Genomic DNA, 20,105 nt, shown 5'->3' with positions numbered 1-20,105 from the left:
TACGTATCTAAATACTGGTACACTGTTTGCTACGTATCTAAATACTGGTACACCGTTTGCTACGTATCTAAATACTGGTATACTGTTTGCTACGTATCTAAATACTGATACACCGTTTGCTACGTATCTAAATACTGGTACACTGTTTGCTACGTATCTAAATACTGGTATACTGTTTGCTACGTATCTAAATACTGGTATACTGTTTGCTACGTATCTAAATACTGGTATACTGTTTGCTACGTATCTAAATACTGGTATACTGTTTGCTACGTATCTAAATACTGGTACACCGTTTGCTACGTATCTAAATACTAGTACACCGTTTGCTACGTATCTAAATAACGGTACACTGTTTGCTACGTATCTAAATACTGGTATACTGTTTGCTACGTATCTAAATACTAGTACACCGTTTGCTACGTATCTAAATACTGGTACACTGTTTGCTACGTATCTAAATACTGGTACACCGTTTGCTACGTATCTAAATAACGGTACACTGTTTGCTACGTATCTAAATACTGGTACACCGTTTGCTACGTATCTAAATACTGGTACACCGTTTGCTACGTATCTAAATAACGGTACACTGTTTGCTACGTATCTAAATACTGGTATACTGTTTGCTACGTATCTAAATACTGGTACACTGTTTGCTACGTATCTAAATACTGGTACACTGTTTGCTACGTATCTAAATACTGGTACACTGTTTGCTACGTATCTAAATAACTGGTACACTGTTTGCTACGTATCTAAATACTGGTATACTGTTTGCTACGTATCTAAATACTGGTACACTGTTTGCTACGTATCTAAATACTGGTACACTGTTTTCTATCTCTAACAAAGGCTAAAATATTTACGTCATACTGCGTGACGTCGCTTTTCTGACGTCATCGGTTCAACAGAAATCTTGCGCATGCGAATTCTTGTTCGGCTCCGAAACCGGAACTGACGAAATATTCGCGCTAAAAGAAGCGATCCAGAATGACGTAGAACGGGAGGTCAGTGACGTCACACTGTACAAGAAGAACGGTGAGTGGCGAAACAATCGATGCTTCTGTGACGTCACATTTGTAAATTCATCAGAGCATCGTCCGTCAATAATCAAACACTAGATTGATTAAGAAATAATATTTGTGACGTAACTATTGCTTGGGTTGTGACGTTACAACCATGGAACAATGCACATTATGTGTGCTATGTTTATGCAATGTCAGTCGTTGAAACTTATGTTATATTTAGGCAAGGCAGTTAAAATAGTAGACGTATACCTGGGTGCTAAATTCTTAATAGTTTATTTAGTTGGCGAGTGATTTTGAACGATCAATTAATGTTTTACAAGAAACTAAAATTCCGGGGCATGTTTCGTATAAATTGTTAAATAATGTTTAGTTTGCCATGCTTATTTACGTCATTAAAATTGTAACGCCATCAGGTGGCAACAGTTAAAACATATTTAATGTGTTTAGTTTGTTATGAATCATATGTATATGAAAGTTATTTTATTAATGACCAATTTGTCTATAGCTTAAATTTAGGTCTCCTGACGCCACAGGATCATTTGCGTCAATTTAAAGTTATAAATATGCTTGTACATTATACAGGTGTACAATTTATATGCAGTATATTAGTAGCACCAGTGCGTAACGATCATGGCGAACCTGTTATGCTAATTCTTAACTTTGAACCAAAGGAAGACAAGAAGGAAGAACGTGAGTGGAAATAAATAAAATAAACTCAGGAACAGGGTTCGAAGCTCGGCGCAGCTACCTTTGTTTACGTGTGCAGTTATAAGCTTTGTATTTCATGGTATATTACTAATCTACTATACTTTAACTGATGCTGTAACATAAGCGCTCTCAACTAAAGAGTGTAACCCGACGGTGCTACCTCTGTGGGTGCGTTGTCTTAGGCAAGAAACCAATGCACATGAACTTGGTTTAATTTTTTCACTACGTGTTCAATATATGTAGGTTTAGCAGTCATGTTTTTATTTTACACTTTTCCTTGAGTTGTATTCACCGTAGCGTGTTTTAACGACCACGTTTTAGTTACTTTCCTTTTCTTTGTTAGTTTAACTACTTTGTTTTCCGCAATCATATACGAAGAAATAAACTTAATATTCCCAGAATCAACCCCAAAGAAACCAAGCAAAATCGTTTCATCTATTTTATCAATTCCACCATTTCAAAGCATCGCTTCTATAAACCGGTGGGTGGTTTTGTGACGTGACGAAGTCATTTTTATCCGTGACGTCATTTTACCCGTGACATCATTATTTACCCGTGCTGTGATCATTTTAGAAGCAGTTCGCAACCAAGTGAGTTACAAGAAAATTTTGAAGGAAGTGATGACGTCACAAGACCTCAATCGCCTGTGACGTCACAAAGTAAATTACCAACCAATGGAACTGTTGGAGTGAATGGTAATTATGACGTAACAAATGAGTATCGATAAAAATAAAATTTCGAAATATTAGACAAGAAACCAAACATTCAACACCGACACCTTTCGGATCAACCGCAAGGAACCGGGAAACCCCCGGAATCGAGAAGATATCTTTCAGTCCCCGTTGTTGCACCACCAAATAAATCAAGAAACGGAAAACATTCGACGTCATCAGAGTATAGTGACGTCATAACACGTGATAAACATCTCATATTTCCCGCCATGTCATTGGCCCCAGACAACCAATCACAGATCAGACAAGCTTCATCAATGGTGAATTTGAAATGGCCAAGAAACGAACAACCAAGGCGTAAGTAGGTTTGGTGGCTTGTGTAACTTTCATATGTGGGTCCACGTTATGTATAGTTGCCACAAAACTTACATCAACAGTGTATAGTGTCTTGTCCAAGAACACATGATGTCCCGCTGCATGGCAGATGAAACTTCGATCTTATAAGATTGTCATAAACTCTCATAGAATGTTTACGTTAATTCCTGTGTGAATTACCGTGAACAACGCGGTTGGATAATCTGTATTCATTAGTTAATAATATCCCGTTATTACGTCACAGAGAAGAAGTCGTTCTCTGGAATAAGCTCAACTTCTGATTCCGACCTTCTAAAGTCGTGCAAGGTATATGACGTCATAATGTAAATTCTAGTAACCTAAACTGGTGATTGTAATACCAATATGACGTCACATAGGAAACAACTGGTCGCCGCCCTTCGTTTGTTACGTTTGCAGATACTTTGTTACGTGACAATCTAACAACTGTAAAGGAAAAACCTGTGACAGGGAAAGTTACCGAGGTTTGTACTTTATGTTTCGTCATAATGTGTATGATACGTCATATTGTGCCACAATGTGGTTGTGAGGTCACAGCAGTTCTTCAATGATTTAACAATAGATTGATTATTACGTCACTGAGCTGCGGACTAAACCCACTGTGATGTCACAAACGTATGTCAGATAATTACGAAATCGCGTTAAAGCGTTATGTTCACTCGACCGCTTGTATAGATGGTTAGCTATGTACAGTAGTGGATGTGACCAGGTGAGTTGTTCTTATTAAGTATTATTGGTCTAGTTTGGTTGAACTGAGTGTTTTGGTTGGGCGCGTATAATGTGTACCATGCTATTGTAAATTGGTTAAGTACTAAGTGGGAGAAAACTATACGCAGCCCTTTTCTTTATAGCAAGTTTAATACGACTACATTGGTCAGCGATTGTTACTGGTACGCAGCCTCCCCCCTCCCCCTTTAACTAATCAAATCCGTCGCTTTTTATTTCTTTAACACGCACGTCCAAGCAATATACCAATCAAGCTGCATTACCCACTAACTGAAGCGTAACAGAGCGATTTGATTGGTTAAAGGGGGCAGTCGGCATTAAAATCTCTGACCGTTTTTTTCTTAATAAAACAGACGTTTTAGCTACCTGAAAAAATAGAAAAAACGATCACCCTTTCAACCAATGTGAATAATACTGGGTCGGGTCGGTTGGATTTGGCTTTATTTAAATGTAAATTAAAGGGCCTAAACACACCCCAAATGTACTCCGCTTTAATCGATAGAGTGTGTTTTTCTAATTCCAACGACACCTTACTTGTTTTAATCGGTTCTGTATAACCAAAGATATTCCAGCTCAAACACCGTAAAATTCAAAAAACTGATTTGAAAGTTGCGTGGCGAAAAAAATTGAGAAGTGTACTACCCACGTGACAAACACGTAACAAAATTGTTGAAGCGTGGCCGCTCTCATTCAGAAAGGCGAGAGGCAGTGTTTTCAGCGAAAAACGAGAGAACAAAAAAAACGCAAAAAAGCACAAAAAAAACGCAGGTTTCGCTTTTACGAATGAATCAGTCACGTGACTAGTACGTTCCTACGTCACAATCACGGAGCTCGTAGTAAAAAAAAGATAGCGCTAGAGATCACTGTTTGAGGACGAATATCTCCGCCTATACTGGACCAATTTTAATAAGCAAAGTATTTTTGGAATCAATAAAACGGTCGCTTTATGAATTTACCATAAAAAATAAAAGTGACGTGGGGTGTGTTTAGGCCCTTTAAACGACGCTTCGCGTGTAAAACGATGTCTTATTGATTGTTATCTATCAAGTGGCACTGTGACGCATTTATTAATGACGTCACAATACGGTTCGTATTTTCAACTTATCTAGAATCGATGAATAGCGTCAACCTTTTTCGCGGGTTAAGCGCTCTTAATGTGACGTCATAGTAGAACAATCGATCAAAAGCAAAATAACTGAGTTCGCTGTTAGCGCGATGACGAGAATTACGTCACAATTTGAAATTCGCGAGTTGAGTTAATTTATTCTCGAGTTGTAGTCACCAAGGTATTGTGACGTAACAAAATCAATTGAATATAACAATAATCGAAGAATAGAAGCGCGAGAGGTCCCTGGAGTTCAGTTAATTGATGTCAGGTTCGAATAATTAGACAAGCTTTCCAATTACTGGTGTTAAATAAGGAAACGTTGGTTATTATGACGCAATAGGCCTGTATTGTCTCCATTGTTACGTGTCATATGACGTAGACAGTGATGTAAGACAGACATTTCAAGCCAGATAGAGTTCGTTGTTTAGGTTTTAAGTTAAACAGTACCAGAGTTGGTTTTAAAGAGAGTTATTTAATTGGACGGCCATTTTAACGACTGTCGTATTGTTATTAATTCACTTTGCTAATTTCTTCTTTATTTTAACTAATTTTATCGAAGAGATAAATCTAAGTTTGCTTTACGCCAACATTATTGTTCACGTGTTTAATCTAAGGTCATTAGAGTACGTTATAACGTTATTAAAAAGATAGTTATACAATAAGGTGACCGTTGTAGATTAAGCAGCGAAGTTCTTATGTGTTTAGTTCAGTTGTTACTTCACATATGCGATTGATGCGTTTGCTACCGTATAAAATGTACAGAAATCCCCCAAATAACGGGAATTCTCCATACCCGGGTCAGGTGACAAACGAATCGAATAATTCAAACGAGGTACGACATAATGGACATTGTGACATAACACGACGTCATAATAATCTATTTATAAAATATTAATGAAAATTGTTCTTATAATAGAATCCATTACAGGTGCTATCATTGGGTGCAGAAGTATTACCGGAATACAAATTACAAGTCCCTTATATACACAAGTGGACCATCCTGCATTACAGTTTATTTAAAGTAAGGGTGACTTGTGTGTTAGTTTTGACCTTGTATATTTTACTTGTAGGGTTTTTTAACGACTATTATTTTGTTTCCAGTTACTTTATTTTAGCCGTTTTTAAATAGTTTGATCTTCGCCGTCGTATTATGTGTTTTAATATCGCACTTAAATCAATAAGCCCTTACAAACCACCAAGCTTTTAAACGACTATTCCTCTTCCAGTATATTTTACAAACCAGTCACGAGATGTTCCAGAATCTGGAATATTTGTAAACAATACATGTATATGACGTATGGGCGCAATAGCTACGCTTTTACCCCACGCTGTTTCCAACACTTTTTATCCATGGCGTATTTTAACGACTGTCGTTTTGCTGTTGGTTCCTTTTTCTTTTTTTTAGATAATTCATTATCGAAGAGATAAATAACTATGTTATGTTAACAAACATGTCCCAACAGGCGGTATGGGATTGGTTGATCCTAATCCTCGTGATCTACACAGCTATTTTCACCCCTTTTACTGCGGCGTTCGTTCTCAAGGTGAGATCTTTATGACGTCACACACACCATTGTTACGCAGCATATGTTATAGTTACGTCATGAAGTAAAGACGGAAACGTCATCACCCCGACAAGGATACGACTTCTCCGAACCTCTCACTGTCATCGAACTGCTTGTTGATATTTTCTTCGTTATTGACATTCTTATCAACTTTCGCACCACGTGAGTGATGACGTAACAGCTCATGACGTAATAAGTAATGACGTAACGGAAAATGGCGTAGCAGCTGATGACGTAGTCGCTTATTAGAAAACCATAAATATGACGGCATAATACACAAATAAAGGCCAACAGCTGCAGCGAATAATTTCGTGAGTAATGACGTAACAGCTGATGACGTAAGTATTCATAGAAACATCAGATACAACCATGGATACCTTATTTCCCCGGAGAAAATATCTGTGAATTATTTATATCGGGACATTAAACATTATGATGTAATAATCAATGCTTGTGACGTAGGTACGTGAACAAAAACGATGAAGTGGTATCGAAACCGGGAAAGATTGCGATTCATTATTTCAAGGGCTGGTTTCTAATTGACCTTGTAGCGGCCGTGCCGTTTGATCTTTTAGTGGCTGGACAAGGACAGCAACAAGAGGTTGGAATTGTTGGATGTAAATTATTTATCCTTGTATGGCATGGCAATGACAGTTGTTATAACGCGGGTGTTCTGTTTCATACACCTCGTGCCCGCTTATAAGTTACCATGTATGTAACTTGTTTATCCTCGCATGGCGGGGAAACAATAGTCGTAATAACACGGGTGTTTTGTTCATACACCTCGTACCCGCTTACGAGTTACCACGCATGTAACTTATTTATCCTCGCATGGGGGGGGGGGGGGCAACGACAGTCGTCATAACACGAGTGTTCTGCTTCATACGACTCGTTAACTCGCTTACAAGTTACCCTGTATGTAATTCCGTGGGTCATTGTTATGTATATATAACAACAGTAGCATGACTAGCATCGTCGTTGTAACACATCTCATTTATCGATAATAATGTTTCTATCTGAGTCGCGTGCCCTATGTTAGATATACATGACGTCATAATAGAGAAACAATAGACAACAGCTGTAGCGATTTAATTCCAATTGTTCTAAGCATTGCGTCATTAATGCCGCGATTAGTACAATCCAGAACAAATTAATGAATTCTACAATATTTAACATGAGTTAAGCAGCGAAACGATAGTCGTCAAAACAATACGGTTATAAAGTATAAGTACGAACATCGGTTAAAGGGCGTGACTGCCAAACCCACGCACCTTTAATTTGTTTTTAGCTTTAACCATGCGCGCTTTTTAACAATTTAAAATTATTTGACAATTCAGAGTGAGTTGTAGGTAATTGAAACACGCTGCGGATATAAAGGAAGAAGAACATCATTAGTTGAAACCGCATCACAACGTGTTTTATAGAATTTAGAATTCTCCACAAACTTCACATACCTTCAAATTTTAGACAACGCTGATTGGTCTGTTGAAAACAGCCCGTCTGCTCCGATTGGTCAGAGTGGCGCGAAAACTTGATCGCTACAGCGAGTTCGGGGCGGCAGTGTTATTTCTATTAATGTGTACCTTCGTTCTCATTGCTCATTGGTTGGCTTGCATATGGTATGCTATTGGTAACATGGAGAGGCCGCATCTGAAAGATAACATTGGTGAGTTGCTGTAGTGATGATGTCATTCGTACGTCATTCTATTCTATATGGGTGAAGTCATAAAGTACCATGGTGGAAGATGCGGGACGTCTTTAGCACATATTATCCAAATACCCCGATCGTGTTTGAAACAATTAACAACGGTCCATGGGAGTCGTGAGGATACGGTTTTATAATTCTTCGAATTTTCTTTGTTTGCTACCAAATGGAACGATAAAATAAAACAACAAGGCGTCCCATCTTCCCCACTCTCCTATACAACGAGACACGCTATGGGAGCTGGAACTTGAGAGAATAAATGCAGCTTATTTATCCTCGCATGGTGGGGAAATGACAGTCGTTATATCACGGGTGTTCTGTTTCATGCACCTCGTGCTTCTTACAAGTTACCATATATATTTTTTTATACCGGCCAATTTAAATTAATACTTTCGCCACAAATCCTATTATCATTTACGTCATCAGTTATGACATCACTAAATCCTTTATATTAACGAATATGACGTAACTTACAGGTTGGCTAGACAACTTAGGTTTCCAACTGCATAAACCTTACCACAACTCCTATGCAAACGGTACAATGGTAGCAAGTTCTAGGGGGCCTTCTACCAAGGACAAATACATTACTGCCCTCTATTTCACTTTTAGCAGTCTTACCAGCGTAGGGTTCGGCAATGTATCTCCAAACACAAATAATGAAAAGATATTTTCAATCTGCGTGATGTTAATCGGAGGTAGGTATTGGTCGTTGTCAATCAAGGTATCCGTTATTGAAAAAATCCAACGTTTTAACTCCTGAATAATCCCAACCTAGAACCTTTATCACAAACTCACAGCCCAGAGACTTTTAAAATAAGTGGCCTTTAATATTGTATGAAGCATATACCGCAAAGGTTAAATGTGTTCTTGGGTAACCTATTAGTGGCCACTGGGTTGAAGCAATTATCACTGAGTGTCTTGCCCATGAACACCATGACCACGATGGTGGCAGAATTTAACTAGGTGTATTCTGAAAGATAAGCATTGTGGGTGACTGGGTGTATATGTGTTCTTAGGCAAGATACTTAACAGTAACTGTGATGAACAAAAAAAAAATTGTTACAGTAATTGCTCAAGCCCAGTGACTTTCCTATAGGTTGCCCAAATTGTGAAGCAAAACAATGAGTATAACATTCATTCATTTATTCATTAATCACCTCACATTTCCAGCCTTGATGTACGCCTCCATATTCGGCAATGTCAGCGCAATAATCCAGCGGTTATACAGCGGAACTGCAAGGTATCATACACAGATGCTTCGGGTTAAGGAGTTTATTCGGTTTCATCAAATCCCGAACCCACTGAGGCAAAGACTCGAGGAATATTTCCAACACGCATGGTCGTATACCAACGGGATAGACATGAACATGGTGGGAATGTATGACTGCTAGAGTCTGTAAATTTGAACGATTTTTTGCTGTGTTATCAAAACTGGTAACTGGGCACAAGGTGTATGAAACAGAACACTACTATAAGTGCTACAACGACTGTCGTTGCCCCGCTGGGGGTAAATAAGTTACATTTAAATATGCAGGGTCATGTTTATCCAGTTGTATTGGAAATTAAGGCCTGCTTATTTATTTAATTACAAAGGTTCAATCTAATTAGGATTACTTACTAAAATTGTGCAAATCTACGAATGAGCGTTTAGGCCTTTATATAAAAATTATGACGTATTAACCTGTGACGTATATATGACGTAGGTGCTGAAAGGTTTTCCCGAATGTCTACAAGCGGACATCTGCCTTCATTTGAACCGAACATTGCTTCAAAATTGCCCAGCGCTTAAAAACGCGACGCAAGGATGTCTTCGTATGCTGTCTATGAGGGTGAGTACAGGATGTGACGTCATAGAGTATACGTCACAGATTAAAACCTGAAAAAAAAGAAAAAAATGAAAAAGTTAAACTGTTTTTGAATGACTTTTGCATGACGCAAATATGACGCCACATCACGTGATCACTAACATGACGTGTTTTCAGTTCAAGACGACACATGCGCCCCCTGGTGACACACTTGTACACACGGGTGACCTGCTGCCAGCGCTTTATTTTATAACACGTGGTTCAATAGAAATCTTACAAAACAACGTCGTGGTAGCAGTTCTGGGTAAGTACCCATTGCGAGAATAGTTACTTTTTGCCCTTTATTACTTACATTTGTTGCTGTGGCAAATGATTAAATTTGCCAAATGGCAAACGGAATGTTGGAATAAAACTGACGTTTTTATACCAGATGAATCCAATAAAGCGCATTTAACATTAGGCCCATTACCTAAAAAAAGGGAAAGAAAATATATTTGATCCCATTTTCCAGGCAAAGGCGACATATTTGGCGAACCAATGAGCTATGACGTCAGGATGGGGAAGGCTTGCGCCACCGTGCGAGCGTTAACATACTGCGATTTGCACAAAATTGGTCGCTCCGATTTATTAGAAGTACTCGACAGCTATCCTGAGTTTCGTGAAACGTTTTGGGCAAATCTTGACATTACATACAACCTCAACTCGGTGTGTTACGTCATACGTCCTGTTTGTTGCGTCATACTCTATATTAATTACGTTATATTCGCAGGGAGATCCAGGGGCCGGCCTCCTACCGAGTAAGTTGAATATTAATAGGTTTCAATTACTAACATTGTTAAATGTGAAAGCATGGACAAATGGAAAAACATAAAAACTTTTGGAATATTTAAATAAATCTATAAAATGAATCACTAAATAAATAAACGAATGAATGAATGAATAAATAAATGAAAGAATGTATGAAATGGTTGAATGAAAGAATGAGTGAATGAATGAATAGTTAAACAAACTTCACCCAGCAGACGGGAGAGGGAGTCGTCCGCTAAGCGAGGTGGAAGATGACGCGATATACAGGATCGTTTCCATGGCAACGGAGGCGGATGAATATGACGAACCTGTGTTTCAACCTTCACGCGCGATAGATCTATCTCCCGCGAAAGCAGGTTAGTTACGTCATAACGGGGATTGATGACGTAATAAACCATAATGATTGACAGGTCTTGACGTCACACCTCTGAATCTAGAATTCCAAAACAATCGTAAGTAATTGTTTGATGATTGTTTTAACTCTAGAATTATACACATGGTTTCAAAAATAATGATTGCTCCAACCCAATGGTTACTAATGAGTTGTCCAAATTGTCAGCCATACATCAAACCAATCACCCACAAGGTTAGATCCCAAAAGCAACCATCCATTCATTTATTTATTTTTAATTTAGAACCAAGTTGCGGGTTCACGACATGCGGAAATTACGTAGCAGAACGCGAAGAACAACCGCGTCGAACGTCAAAGGATGACGTCACTGAAATTTGGAACCACGTGACGTCAACCGTGGAGAAACCACGAAGGTAAATATGACGTCATTAATACAGAACGCGTGATGACGTCATTCGGACAATCAATAGTACGTCGTCATTGGTAATAAATAAAATTTCAAATGGAATGACGTTAAAAATATTAAATTACATCATTGACAACAAATTACGTCATGGACAATGAATGACTACATTAACTACGTCACAATCTCCACAGAAGTCGACCTCTCAGCGCTCCATCGCCTCCAGTGGTGACATTGACGAAGTATCCATCGGATAATGAATTGAAACAAGGGTGATTATTATGTCTCTTTGTGACGTAGGTTGATAGCATTGTTACGTCACAGGTTGGAGCAGCGTATGGACGCGTTAGAGGTGGAAGTTCGTGAGTTGCGAACAATGATGGAACAAAATATGGAGCGGATATTGTTCGCCGTGCAGGTGGCTATGAGTGTTTGTAATTATGTAAAATAGTAAGTGGGATGTTATTTCTACTTTGGGAAAAATGGCGTGAATGCTAACACCCACAAAATTACATACGTGGTATCTTGCAAGCGGGTGTATGGTACAGAACACCCGTGTTATAACAACTGTTGTTGCCCCGCCACGTGGAGATAAATAAGTTACATTCATTCTTTCTAACATCGATAACGATGTAGGGGATTAACCAAAGAGGGAATACCCGACCACGAGATCCTCCACAACCTTCCAAAGTGACGTCATCAAGGCATTCTTTCGTCACGCGTTGCTACCCAGAACTCGATGACGAGTCTTTGACGTCACAAACAAACTCTGAAGAGGGAAAACCCCTGATTCAACAGAATGAAACGTGTTATGACGTCACAGTAGCGACTGTAAACGAACAATAGCCACCGTTCTTTCGCGTAATAAGTTCCATTGTTTTGTTGTTTTCTAATCACTGTGACGTCATAACCCGGTTTATTGTTACGTTCGCTGTTGTTGCGCTATGTTCTCAAAACCCGTGACGTCATAATACGAGATACAGTTTATTGTGTGTAATACAATACCACAGGAATATGACGTCATAATTAATTAAAAACAATCAACTAAAGAAATAAATATCATTGTTACGCCACAGTCACATATTTATATGAATTGCAAACCAACAATTGCACCGAAACCGAGCAATAAAATTAAAAGTTTGAAAAGTTTTCGAATCTGTTTCTTTCGCGGGTGACATGACGTCATATCCACGCCATCGTTGTGGGAAAATTCAGATGGTATTACCTCAATAAACGTGACGTATAAGAAAGTCCCCGTTGCGAGACATTCCAAAACCGCGCTCACCGGTACCGTTGCCGGAACTGACGCCAGAGCGACGTCAGCATATCCAGGAAAGTAGGGGGTCGGTGTGGTCACGTTGGGTTGCGGTGACGTGGGTGTTAAAAAGATTCCAACAACGCAGCCTAGCGGTGAAGCACTACAGAATATAATAGCGCACGCGAGTGCGGTAGAGAGCTTGTGAGCAAAAGCTTCAAAGAGCCGGAGACCCAAACCGAACGCTAGAACACCTTTGTGTACGGATACTGCAAGTAAGAGTTGGATCAATGCTGAAACATTAACTTCCAATCCAAGCGCCAATCCTTCAAATATTGAATGTATGGATAACATGCCAATCAACATCAATGTTCGTATAGATTCCGATGATGTGACGTCAACATGACGTAAACTTGCTGCAGAGCTACGTCTAGAGTGTGTGACGTCACCACCTGCATTCACTTCATCATCTCGCGTCCTTTGTTCGTTCATGACGTCATAATCATTTGATTGTGACGTATTCCTCCTGGCGCATACGTCACTAACAGCGTGGTCGATAAACATCACCAACAACAAACCAGCTCCAATCATGAACTCCGTCACAGGAAACGACGTAACGATGCCATATGACGTCAGTGCTTTCGTCACGCCCGCCCTAGATTCAGGCAGCAACTCCAGCAAGCATATCCCGAGGAATAATCCTCCACAGAAGCAGTTTATCACGCTAATGACGTCATACCTACGTAGCTTTGCGAACGACGCTTTCGCGCTTGTCTGTAAAGTAATTGATGACGTCATGGACTGTATTCTAGGTAGAAAGTGACGTCACTTACCTTGAATCTTCCCCAACGACCTTTCACGTCATCAGGAATTTCGGTGTTTTCCCCATTGTCGATTAATACGTCATTCTCCGTCAACGCGTGTGCGTTTGAGCATGACTGATGACGTCGACAACCACGTGACTTCCATATAAGGTACGGAACCATCAACCCAAAGCAAAGGCTGAGAATCCACAAAACTAGCGCAGACAATATTTTAACAACCTCTAACTCCATCTGTGGAATAAATACGACATATTGATGCTCATGTGACGTCACAAACCTCTATTCTTCCGTCACGTAATAGAACCTTGGTTCTATTGTGACATACAGAATCTTAATTCTTTTATGACGGGGGGGTTTTTTTAAAAAACTTTTTTTTTTTTTTCCTAACAGTGGGGGGGGACGTAACAAACCACGTACGCCTGTTCATTCTAGAAGATAACTGTTAAACAATAGAGAGCTAAGTCGCGCATGCAAACCAATATCGATTGTGACGTCATAGAAAGCGCATCAATACACAAGCAAGGTAATTATGACGAAGCGTATTCTCAAAGGACGTTGCCTACGTAACGATACGGTTTGTGACGAAACAGTGGAAGGATTCGTTTGTTTCATTAAAAGTTAATTGTTAAACCCTCGATTCGAGAATTCATTTGCAGCGAAGTGCACCATGACGTCATAAAGAGGTTTATCGAACGCTGAGCGGGATTAGATTTAAAGCAAAGTGCATTGTTACGAAACAAACGTCGTTAATATCGCGTACGTAGCGGGTTGGTACGCAATGCCTTTATGACGTCGTAATATCTATTATTCATGAATGAAGTGAATTAACAAAGGGTATTATCACGTAATAATGATAGTTGGAACGAACAAATATGACAACTCGTAAGCGAGCATGAAGTGTATGAAACGGAACAACTTTGTTATAACAACTGCCAGCCCTGCCATGAGTGCATGACTAAGCAACATTCTCATATAAACATAACTACTCCCAGGAACGCTTGGTCTCCCAGTTCCAATGACAAAGATTTCCACCTATATTGAACACAGCCATATGACGTACAGCGTTGTATAGATGATACAAACTATGTTTCCATGAATTTCATGTAAACTTTACCAGAAACAAATCACGTGGCAGTTTTCTATGGAAGGAATAATGATGTCACAGAATGCATTGTTACAAACACAATGCAGTCATGGGTTAGATTGTTACGTCATAAGCAAAAGTATAACCTACTAATTATCTAGTTCTAGACAAAACACTGGTGTTATAACGTGGATGCTCAAGAACCAACTTTGTTGACCGACTTTCTAATGTTTACATTAAGCTAACACAAGTGTCTTGCACTGACTACGTAACAAACCACTATCTGCTGCGTCATTATGCTAAATTGTCTTTCCTTATGACGTAATAATCAATTTAACAAGTCCATTGTTAGTTCATGGACAAATTAAATTATCCATTATTCATAAACACTAAGCCAGCGTTCCGGTCGAAGCGGCTTACATGATTAAACGCGCGTTTCTGCTGAATCAAGCCTTCTTTGTGCGTGGGAGAGAAAAGCGACACCCATGACGTCACACCGGCGTTCTGTTCGATCATAAAAGCGAAATACAATACGTTTTAAAAGTTTCGTGTCAAAAAAGAGCTCATGGCGGTTACATTTAAAAGTTTGGGATAAAAACGCAATCACAGTTGTTGCAACTAACATCGTAAGCGACGTCACAATAACAAGTGTAATTATACATTTGTTGCAAACGCCACGCTTTCAACTGCCGACACTTGCTGTATTCATAACTTGTTTTAACGACTGACGTTTTGCTGCTAATTCCCTCCTCCTTCTTGTTTTAAATAATATGAGCATCGCTATCGTGTTCGAAGAGGTGAATACAAATTTTATGCAGTCATTCCTGCGACAACGAGCATTCCTTCGTCATTGCGCCCGCGGCGCCGATAATAAGGCATGGTGACGTCACAGAGGACAAGCTGTCATCACGTGACGACCAATTAACGTCTGCTTAGTGATTGGTCTGGATTAAAAACTTCGGAATATGGTAATTGTTTCCTTCTGTGACTTAACGAATTTTGCGGCAAGTATTATGACGTCACAAAATCTAAATTTCGGTATTTTTTTTGCTGTTTTAATTTTTCTAACCTTCGTTACAAGATCCTATTATGACGTCACAAAATCTAAATTTCGGTATTTTTTTTGCTGTTTTAATTTTTCTAACCTTCGTTACAAGATCCAAAAAGATAAATTAAACAGGCCTAGTAATGCTTTTGGTTTAAAATGCCGAAATACAGTCATAACTGCTGGCTAACCACAAGAATCTAATATACGATGGCTTATACCTTTTATAAAAGTAGTATGATTTTATATATGCTAACAGTCACGCATTTAATAAGTTTCGTTCTTCTATTTTAAGCATGTTATAACGATTGTCCTTTGTCACTGCCTCATGTCTATTCGCTTTTGTTTATTATACCCGGGTCTCTATTACTCTGACCGAAGAAACGAAATAAAGCCATAAAATAAACAGTAACGCAAACTTCCAACAGGCAATGGTAGCTTATACAACAGCTCAATTATCAGCGGTTTGTCTCAGTGATATCATGGAACAACTACTTCAATGGACTACTTCCTAGAAATGTTGACATTTTATAGAATTGCTTAAATCGATTGCGTTTGATTGAAGGTAAACAATAACACAGAACATCAGATACAGCTCATTGTTTGTATGCTAGGTGTAGCGACCACGCTTTTTTTACAAATTAAATTTTAATACGTTTTTATTCGTAAGCTTATTTTAATAATAACAACTGTCATTTTTCGCTATACACTGGCTTTTCGTTTCAACCGGGTCAGTGCCATGCAAGACACCTTTTTAAACGATGTTGATTTAGTGTTTGTACTTTGTACAGTAGACATACGTAAGCGCATAAAAAGTAAATACAAAGCCATGCATCCCATTTTGAATAAATTCTAGACAATAAAAACGCTAAGAAATTTTTAACAATCTTTAAATGTTTTACACAATACTCCCCATAAACAATTAAATTTATAACCGCTTGATTTAATAAATACGCGTTGCTAGCCTTATTTTCTGCTTGAGCGATTCTGGTTGGCAACAATTCCAAATATGGCAACTAAGTTGCCGACCCTGCTTAACCCCAGTGACGTATACACTGATGACGTATTGAGATGCATCAAAGGAACGATACGATCTGGGGAAATACGTAAGTGTTTTTATGGCTGTGTTTACATAACCCAAGCAAACGTATATATGTTCGTATCGTATAGGGGTATAGCCGTATAGGTATTAACGAATCACGTATATATGTGAAGGCAAATACCATCACACGCGGCAACGACAGTCGTTATAACACGGGCATTCAACACTATGTATACATTGTTTGTATATTTGTTGGAGTGTAAGCATTTTTGTTTTTTTCTGTCTGGATTTTGTGGTTGTGAGCATACGTTAGGTGTCTTCGGGCAAGATACTTAACCGCAATTACCTCAACTCACTGGTCACTAATGAGTGTCTAAATTGTCAGCCTGAAAGACAAAATGATCACCCATAAACTTACATACATGGTAACCCGAAAGCGTGCACGAGGTGTATGAAACAGAACACCCATGTTATAACAAGGTTGTTGCCCCGCTATCAGAGGGTAAATAATTTCCAAAACAACAGTTTTATAACGCTTGTTGTTGCCCGACTATGCGAAGATAAATAAGTTCCATTCACACAACACATCCCTTAGATCACCGATACGATGCAAGCAAAGCGTCCGCGAGGAACAATCAAACCTTTGTAACATTGGTGGCGGACGAAGAAAAAGCATGGAGGGAAAAATTTGAGCGTCGCAAGAAAAACCTGACCTATGGATTTTTTGCCGATAAAACCAAACCTTACCAAACAATTGGTACCGTTTATCTTGAGGCTGGTGACCTTGTGTTAAACTCGATAACTGAAGATGTAAAATCTAAGGTAGGGGTGTGTTGTGCATAAGTGTTTACAATCATTGTTGTGCATAAGTGTTTCCAATCATTGTTGTGCATAAGTGTTTACATTCATTGTTGTGCATAAGTGTTTACAATCATTGTTGTGATTAAGTGTTTACAATCATTGTTGTGTATAAGTGTTTTACAATTAGTGATTGGAATTATGTTTCATGGTTTGCATTTTTGTATGTTGTCTAAATAGTTATACACCTCATGTTCTCTCTCATGTCTTCTTCAAGTAGCCGAATGTTTCTGTTTGATTTTTAAAAATTTCTTACTTCAGACTACCTTATCTTTCATAAACTCCTGTCAATCAAACCTAACCTGTCAATCAAATCACCTGTCAATCAAACACAGCCTATCAATCAAACTTCACAGATCTCCCGTCTACCACGGCATTACAATGAAGTTTGGAAAATGAACACAACTCGTAAAACGACGTCGCAACCAAAGAAATCGAACTTTATCGCTGGGAAGTTAAACCAGCATTTAGATGGGGGTGAAGCAAGTGCCGGGTTTACGAGCATCAAGATACGGTTGAATGAAATCACGCACATGAGGAAAAGTATTCAAGCAGAACAAAGTTTGAGTGGATATTTAATGAAGAAGGTTTGTGGTGTGATGCATGAGGTTGTGTTTCAAGCAATTATAAATCATATGCCATTGGTGTAAAACTATGTTTATGTACAAATTGCGTTAAAGTATGGTTTTAAACAACCAATTTAAAAAAATTAAACAATCCATTAGTGACAACTGGGTTGGAGCAATTACCGATAAGTGTCTTGCATAAGAACACATACGTCCACAACCACCCATAGAATAAAACAGAAAACACACACAATGTATAGCTCTAACATATTTCAATACTAAATAGATACAATAATTTCTTGGTATTATTTAAACCAACCACACCAACTTATATCCAGGAACACGATCTTTATCACATAGATAAGAAGGTGGGGTTGGAGATGAAATGTCCTCCCAAGAACAATTGGAAGATTGTAAGAACAATAGGAAAGATAATGGGAGCCGTGAAACATAGGGGTGAATACAATCAGTATTGTTATAATGTTATCAGAATAGTATCTTAATATTATAAGTGTAAAAGAGGTTTCCTAATGTTTATTTTTGTGTTCTTAAAAAACAAATGTGATCTGTCATCTATTAGATTTATAATACACTTGGCAGCAACAACAGACACAAATGTTTTTCATGATGCTTTAAACTACAGTTGTTTTTAAGTTGTATACTGTGGATCGACTTTTTTGACATTTAATATAGCATTGGGTTTAGGTTTGTTACTTTAACGCTAAGTGTGCTACGATCTAGACCCCACGCGGCAGTTTACAGACACTTAATAATATAGGTTTTATTCTGTAAAGCAAGCACCCTGTGTTTTGGAGCAATTAACTTACATCCCAAGTCCCATGCATGTTTTACAAAAGGCTTTTATTTATTTCCTTTAAATAAACAACAATATCAGCAACTTATCGTATACACCAACCCTCACCTTGTACTCAGACACAGCAGCAGACCAGCTGAAGTCGATCACAGGCACGGGCAGTGTCGTGGCACGAGCGTTCCGGAAGAAGAAACCTCAGAAGCCAGTGATGAACAACGATCTCGGAGAGATGGAGGACCGTGAGGAAATTCTGCAGAAGTATGTGATCTCTATTGTTTTATAACATTTCTATTGTTTTATAACATTTCTATTGTTTTATAACATTTCCATTGTTTTATAACATTTCCACTGTTTTATAACATTTCCATTGTTTTATAACATTTCTATTTATCAATAATAACAAGCGATCGACAGTCGTTATAACACAAGTGTTCTGTTTCAAACAATTCTTGCTCGCTTACAAGTTACTATGTTTGTAACTCATTTATCCTCGCATTGTGGCCAACGGCAGTCATTTCAACACAGGTGTAATGATATGGAAGTTGCTGTTGTTACTTACCATAAAGTAAAGTTAGTCAGTGACCATTTAGGTTGATAGTGTTTTATAGAAGTCTAACAACCAGAGTCATCGAATGAATAAAACTTATTTATCCTTGCTTGTTGAAGCAGCTTCAGTAGTAAACATAACACATTGTTAAACACCTATGTTTGACCTGTTAAAAAGTTCAGAATTAACTAAGCTGCATTTACAAAAGAACTTTATTGCAGAGCCATAGAAATATAATTTATTTGCAGCAAGGCAATAGAAATGTTATATATTTCACAGGTTTCGCCACGAAAGAAAACAGAAATATTTGATTCTAAAACTGCAGGCATTAAATTCATTATTCTGCTCCTTGTTTAACATGAAAGTAAAGATGTTAAGAGTCAGTGTAAGTGTTGGTGATGTAACAGGTTGTATAGTGAGGTCATAAACAGCTTTGTTTGGTCATAAAACAATAAGAAGGTTTTAGGAAGATTTTAGAAAGTAGTCATTTAAGAAAATAATATTTTAATAACTTAACAGAAAAACAGAAAAAAAAAGTGCGAAGTAGATAAATGAATGTTGAATGAAATATTGTATATAGAATGGAATACGATATAAGAATTGCCTAAATCAATTATCACAAGATACAATTATGTGCTGAGGTAACATTGCTAAACAACAATTAAATATCAAAGTTTTTTTATTGATATGAAAGTTTTTAACAGTTTGCAAACAGTTCAATCATGTTTAATTGTGCTGGTAGCTTAATAATTGCGGAAATATTTATTAATTAACTTTTTAAACTTCCAGCAACCCT

The 20,105-nt window shown here is 38.2% G+C and overlaps 3 protein-coding genes across 4 annotated transcripts in view; 2 read left to right on the top strand and 1 right to left on the bottom strand.

Annotated features, from left to right (window-relative positions):
• Window positions 1–12,423, top strand: part of LOC100181038 (potassium voltage-gated channel subfamily H member 6) — a 15,203-nt gene extending 2,780 nt beyond the window's left edge. Inside the window, exons 3-26 of one of the 2 annotated variants that reach the window (XM_018814165.2) lie at window positions 915–1,041; window positions 1,614–1,721; window positions 2,139–2,220; window positions 2,313–2,434; window positions 2,489–2,767; window positions 3,030–3,091; window positions 3,163–3,267; window positions 5,566–5,658; window positions 6,101–6,181; window positions 6,234–6,364; window positions 6,665–6,803; window positions 7,670–7,868; window positions 8,384–8,602; window positions 9,078–9,277; window positions 9,611–9,736; window positions 9,890–10,016; window positions 10,224–10,417; window positions 10,482–10,509; window positions 10,735–10,875; window positions 10,930–10,971; window positions 11,155–11,284; window positions 11,469–11,546; window positions 11,599–11,692; window positions 11,911–12,423. In XM_018814165.2, coding sequence (XP_018669710.2) covers window positions 915–1,041; window positions 1,614–1,721; window positions 2,139–2,220; window positions 2,313–2,434; window positions 2,489–2,767; window positions 3,030–3,091; window positions 3,163–3,267; window positions 5,566–5,658; window positions 6,101–6,181; window positions 6,234–6,364; window positions 6,665–6,803; window positions 7,670–7,868; window positions 8,384–8,602; window positions 9,078–9,277; window positions 9,611–9,736; window positions 9,890–10,016; window positions 10,224–10,417; window positions 10,482–10,509; window positions 10,735–10,875; window positions 10,930–10,971; window positions 11,155–11,284; window positions 11,469–11,546; window positions 11,599–11,692; window positions 11,911–12,120 — 3,117 coding nt within the window. In that variant the 3' untranslated portion in view covers window positions 12,121–12,423. Of the gene's footprint in view, window positions 1–914; window positions 1,042–1,613; window positions 1,722–2,138; window positions 2,221–2,312; window positions 2,435–2,488; window positions 2,768–3,029; window positions 3,092–3,162; window positions 3,268–5,565; window positions 5,659–6,100; window positions 6,182–6,233; window positions 6,365–6,664; window positions 6,804–7,669; window positions 7,869–8,383; window positions 8,603–9,077; window positions 9,278–9,610; window positions 9,737–9,889; window positions 10,017–10,223; window positions 10,418–10,481; window positions 10,510–10,731; window positions 10,876–10,929; window positions 10,972–11,154; window positions 11,285–11,468; window positions 11,547–11,598; window positions 11,693–11,910 lie in introns of both variants that reach the window. The other variant, XM_026836565.1, reaches the window with a different exon arrangement.
• Window positions 12,242–18,992, bottom strand: LOC100178678 (zinc transporter ZIP1). Its single transcript, XM_002123832.4, has 3 exons — window positions 18,871–18,992; window positions 13,363–13,584; window positions 12,242–13,303 (listed from the first exon to the last, which is right to left on the bottom strand). Exons 2-3 carry the CDS (start codon window positions 13,582–13,584, stop codon window positions 12,359–12,361), a joined length of 1,167 nt encoding a protein of 388 aa, XP_002123868.3. The 5' UTR covers window positions 18,871–18,992; the 3' UTR covers window positions 12,242–12,358.
• LOC113474654 lies at window positions 15,544–19,817 on the top strand. Its single transcript, XM_026836566.1, has 6 exons — window positions 15,544–16,588; window positions 17,120–17,346; window positions 17,739–17,969; window positions 18,287–18,404; window positions 18,882–19,020; window positions 19,589–19,817. The coding sequence occupies exons 1-6, from the start codon at window positions 16,492–16,494 to the stop codon at window positions 19,734–19,736; spliced, it is 960 nt and encodes a 319-aa protein (XP_026692367.1). The 5' UTR covers window positions 15,544–16,491; the 3' UTR covers window positions 19,737–19,817.
• Window positions 19,818–20,105: the final 288 nt, after the last annotated feature.

The sequence above is a fragment of the Ciona intestinalis genome, chromosome 11, assembly GCF_000224145.3.
Source record: "Ciona intestinalis chromosome 11, KH, whole genome shotgun sequence".
Lineage (NCBI taxonomy): Eukaryota > Metazoa > Chordata > Ascidiacea > Phlebobranchia > Cionidae > Ciona > Ciona intestinalis.
Note: the sequence above shows the minus strand (reverse complement) of the source record. Positions and strands in the feature narration are given on the sequence as shown.

Excerpts from the sequence above, each read along its gene's own strand:
- LOC100178678 (XM_002123832.4), bottom strand. The coding sequence starts at position 13,584 with ATGGAGTTAGAGGTTGTTAAAATATTGTCTGCGCTAGTTTTGTGGATT. Across the intron at positions 13,304-13,362 it reads GTCGTTGGGGAAGATTCAAG|ACAAGCGCGAAAGCGTCGTT; the intron begins GTAAGTGACGTC and ends ATTACTTTACAG.
- LOC113474654 (XM_026836566.1), top strand. The coding sequence starts at position 16,492 with ATGGCAACTAAGTTGCCGACCCTGCTTAACCCCAGTGACGTATACACT. Across the intron at positions 17,347-17,738 it reads CTGAAGATGTAAAATCTAAG|ATCTCCCGTCTACCACGGCA; the intron begins GTAGGGGTGTGT and ends CAAACTTCACAG. Across the intron at positions 19,021-19,588 it reads CGTGAGGAAATTCTGCAGAA|GTTTCGCCACGAAAGAAAAC; the intron begins GTATGTGATCTC and ends TATATTTCACAG.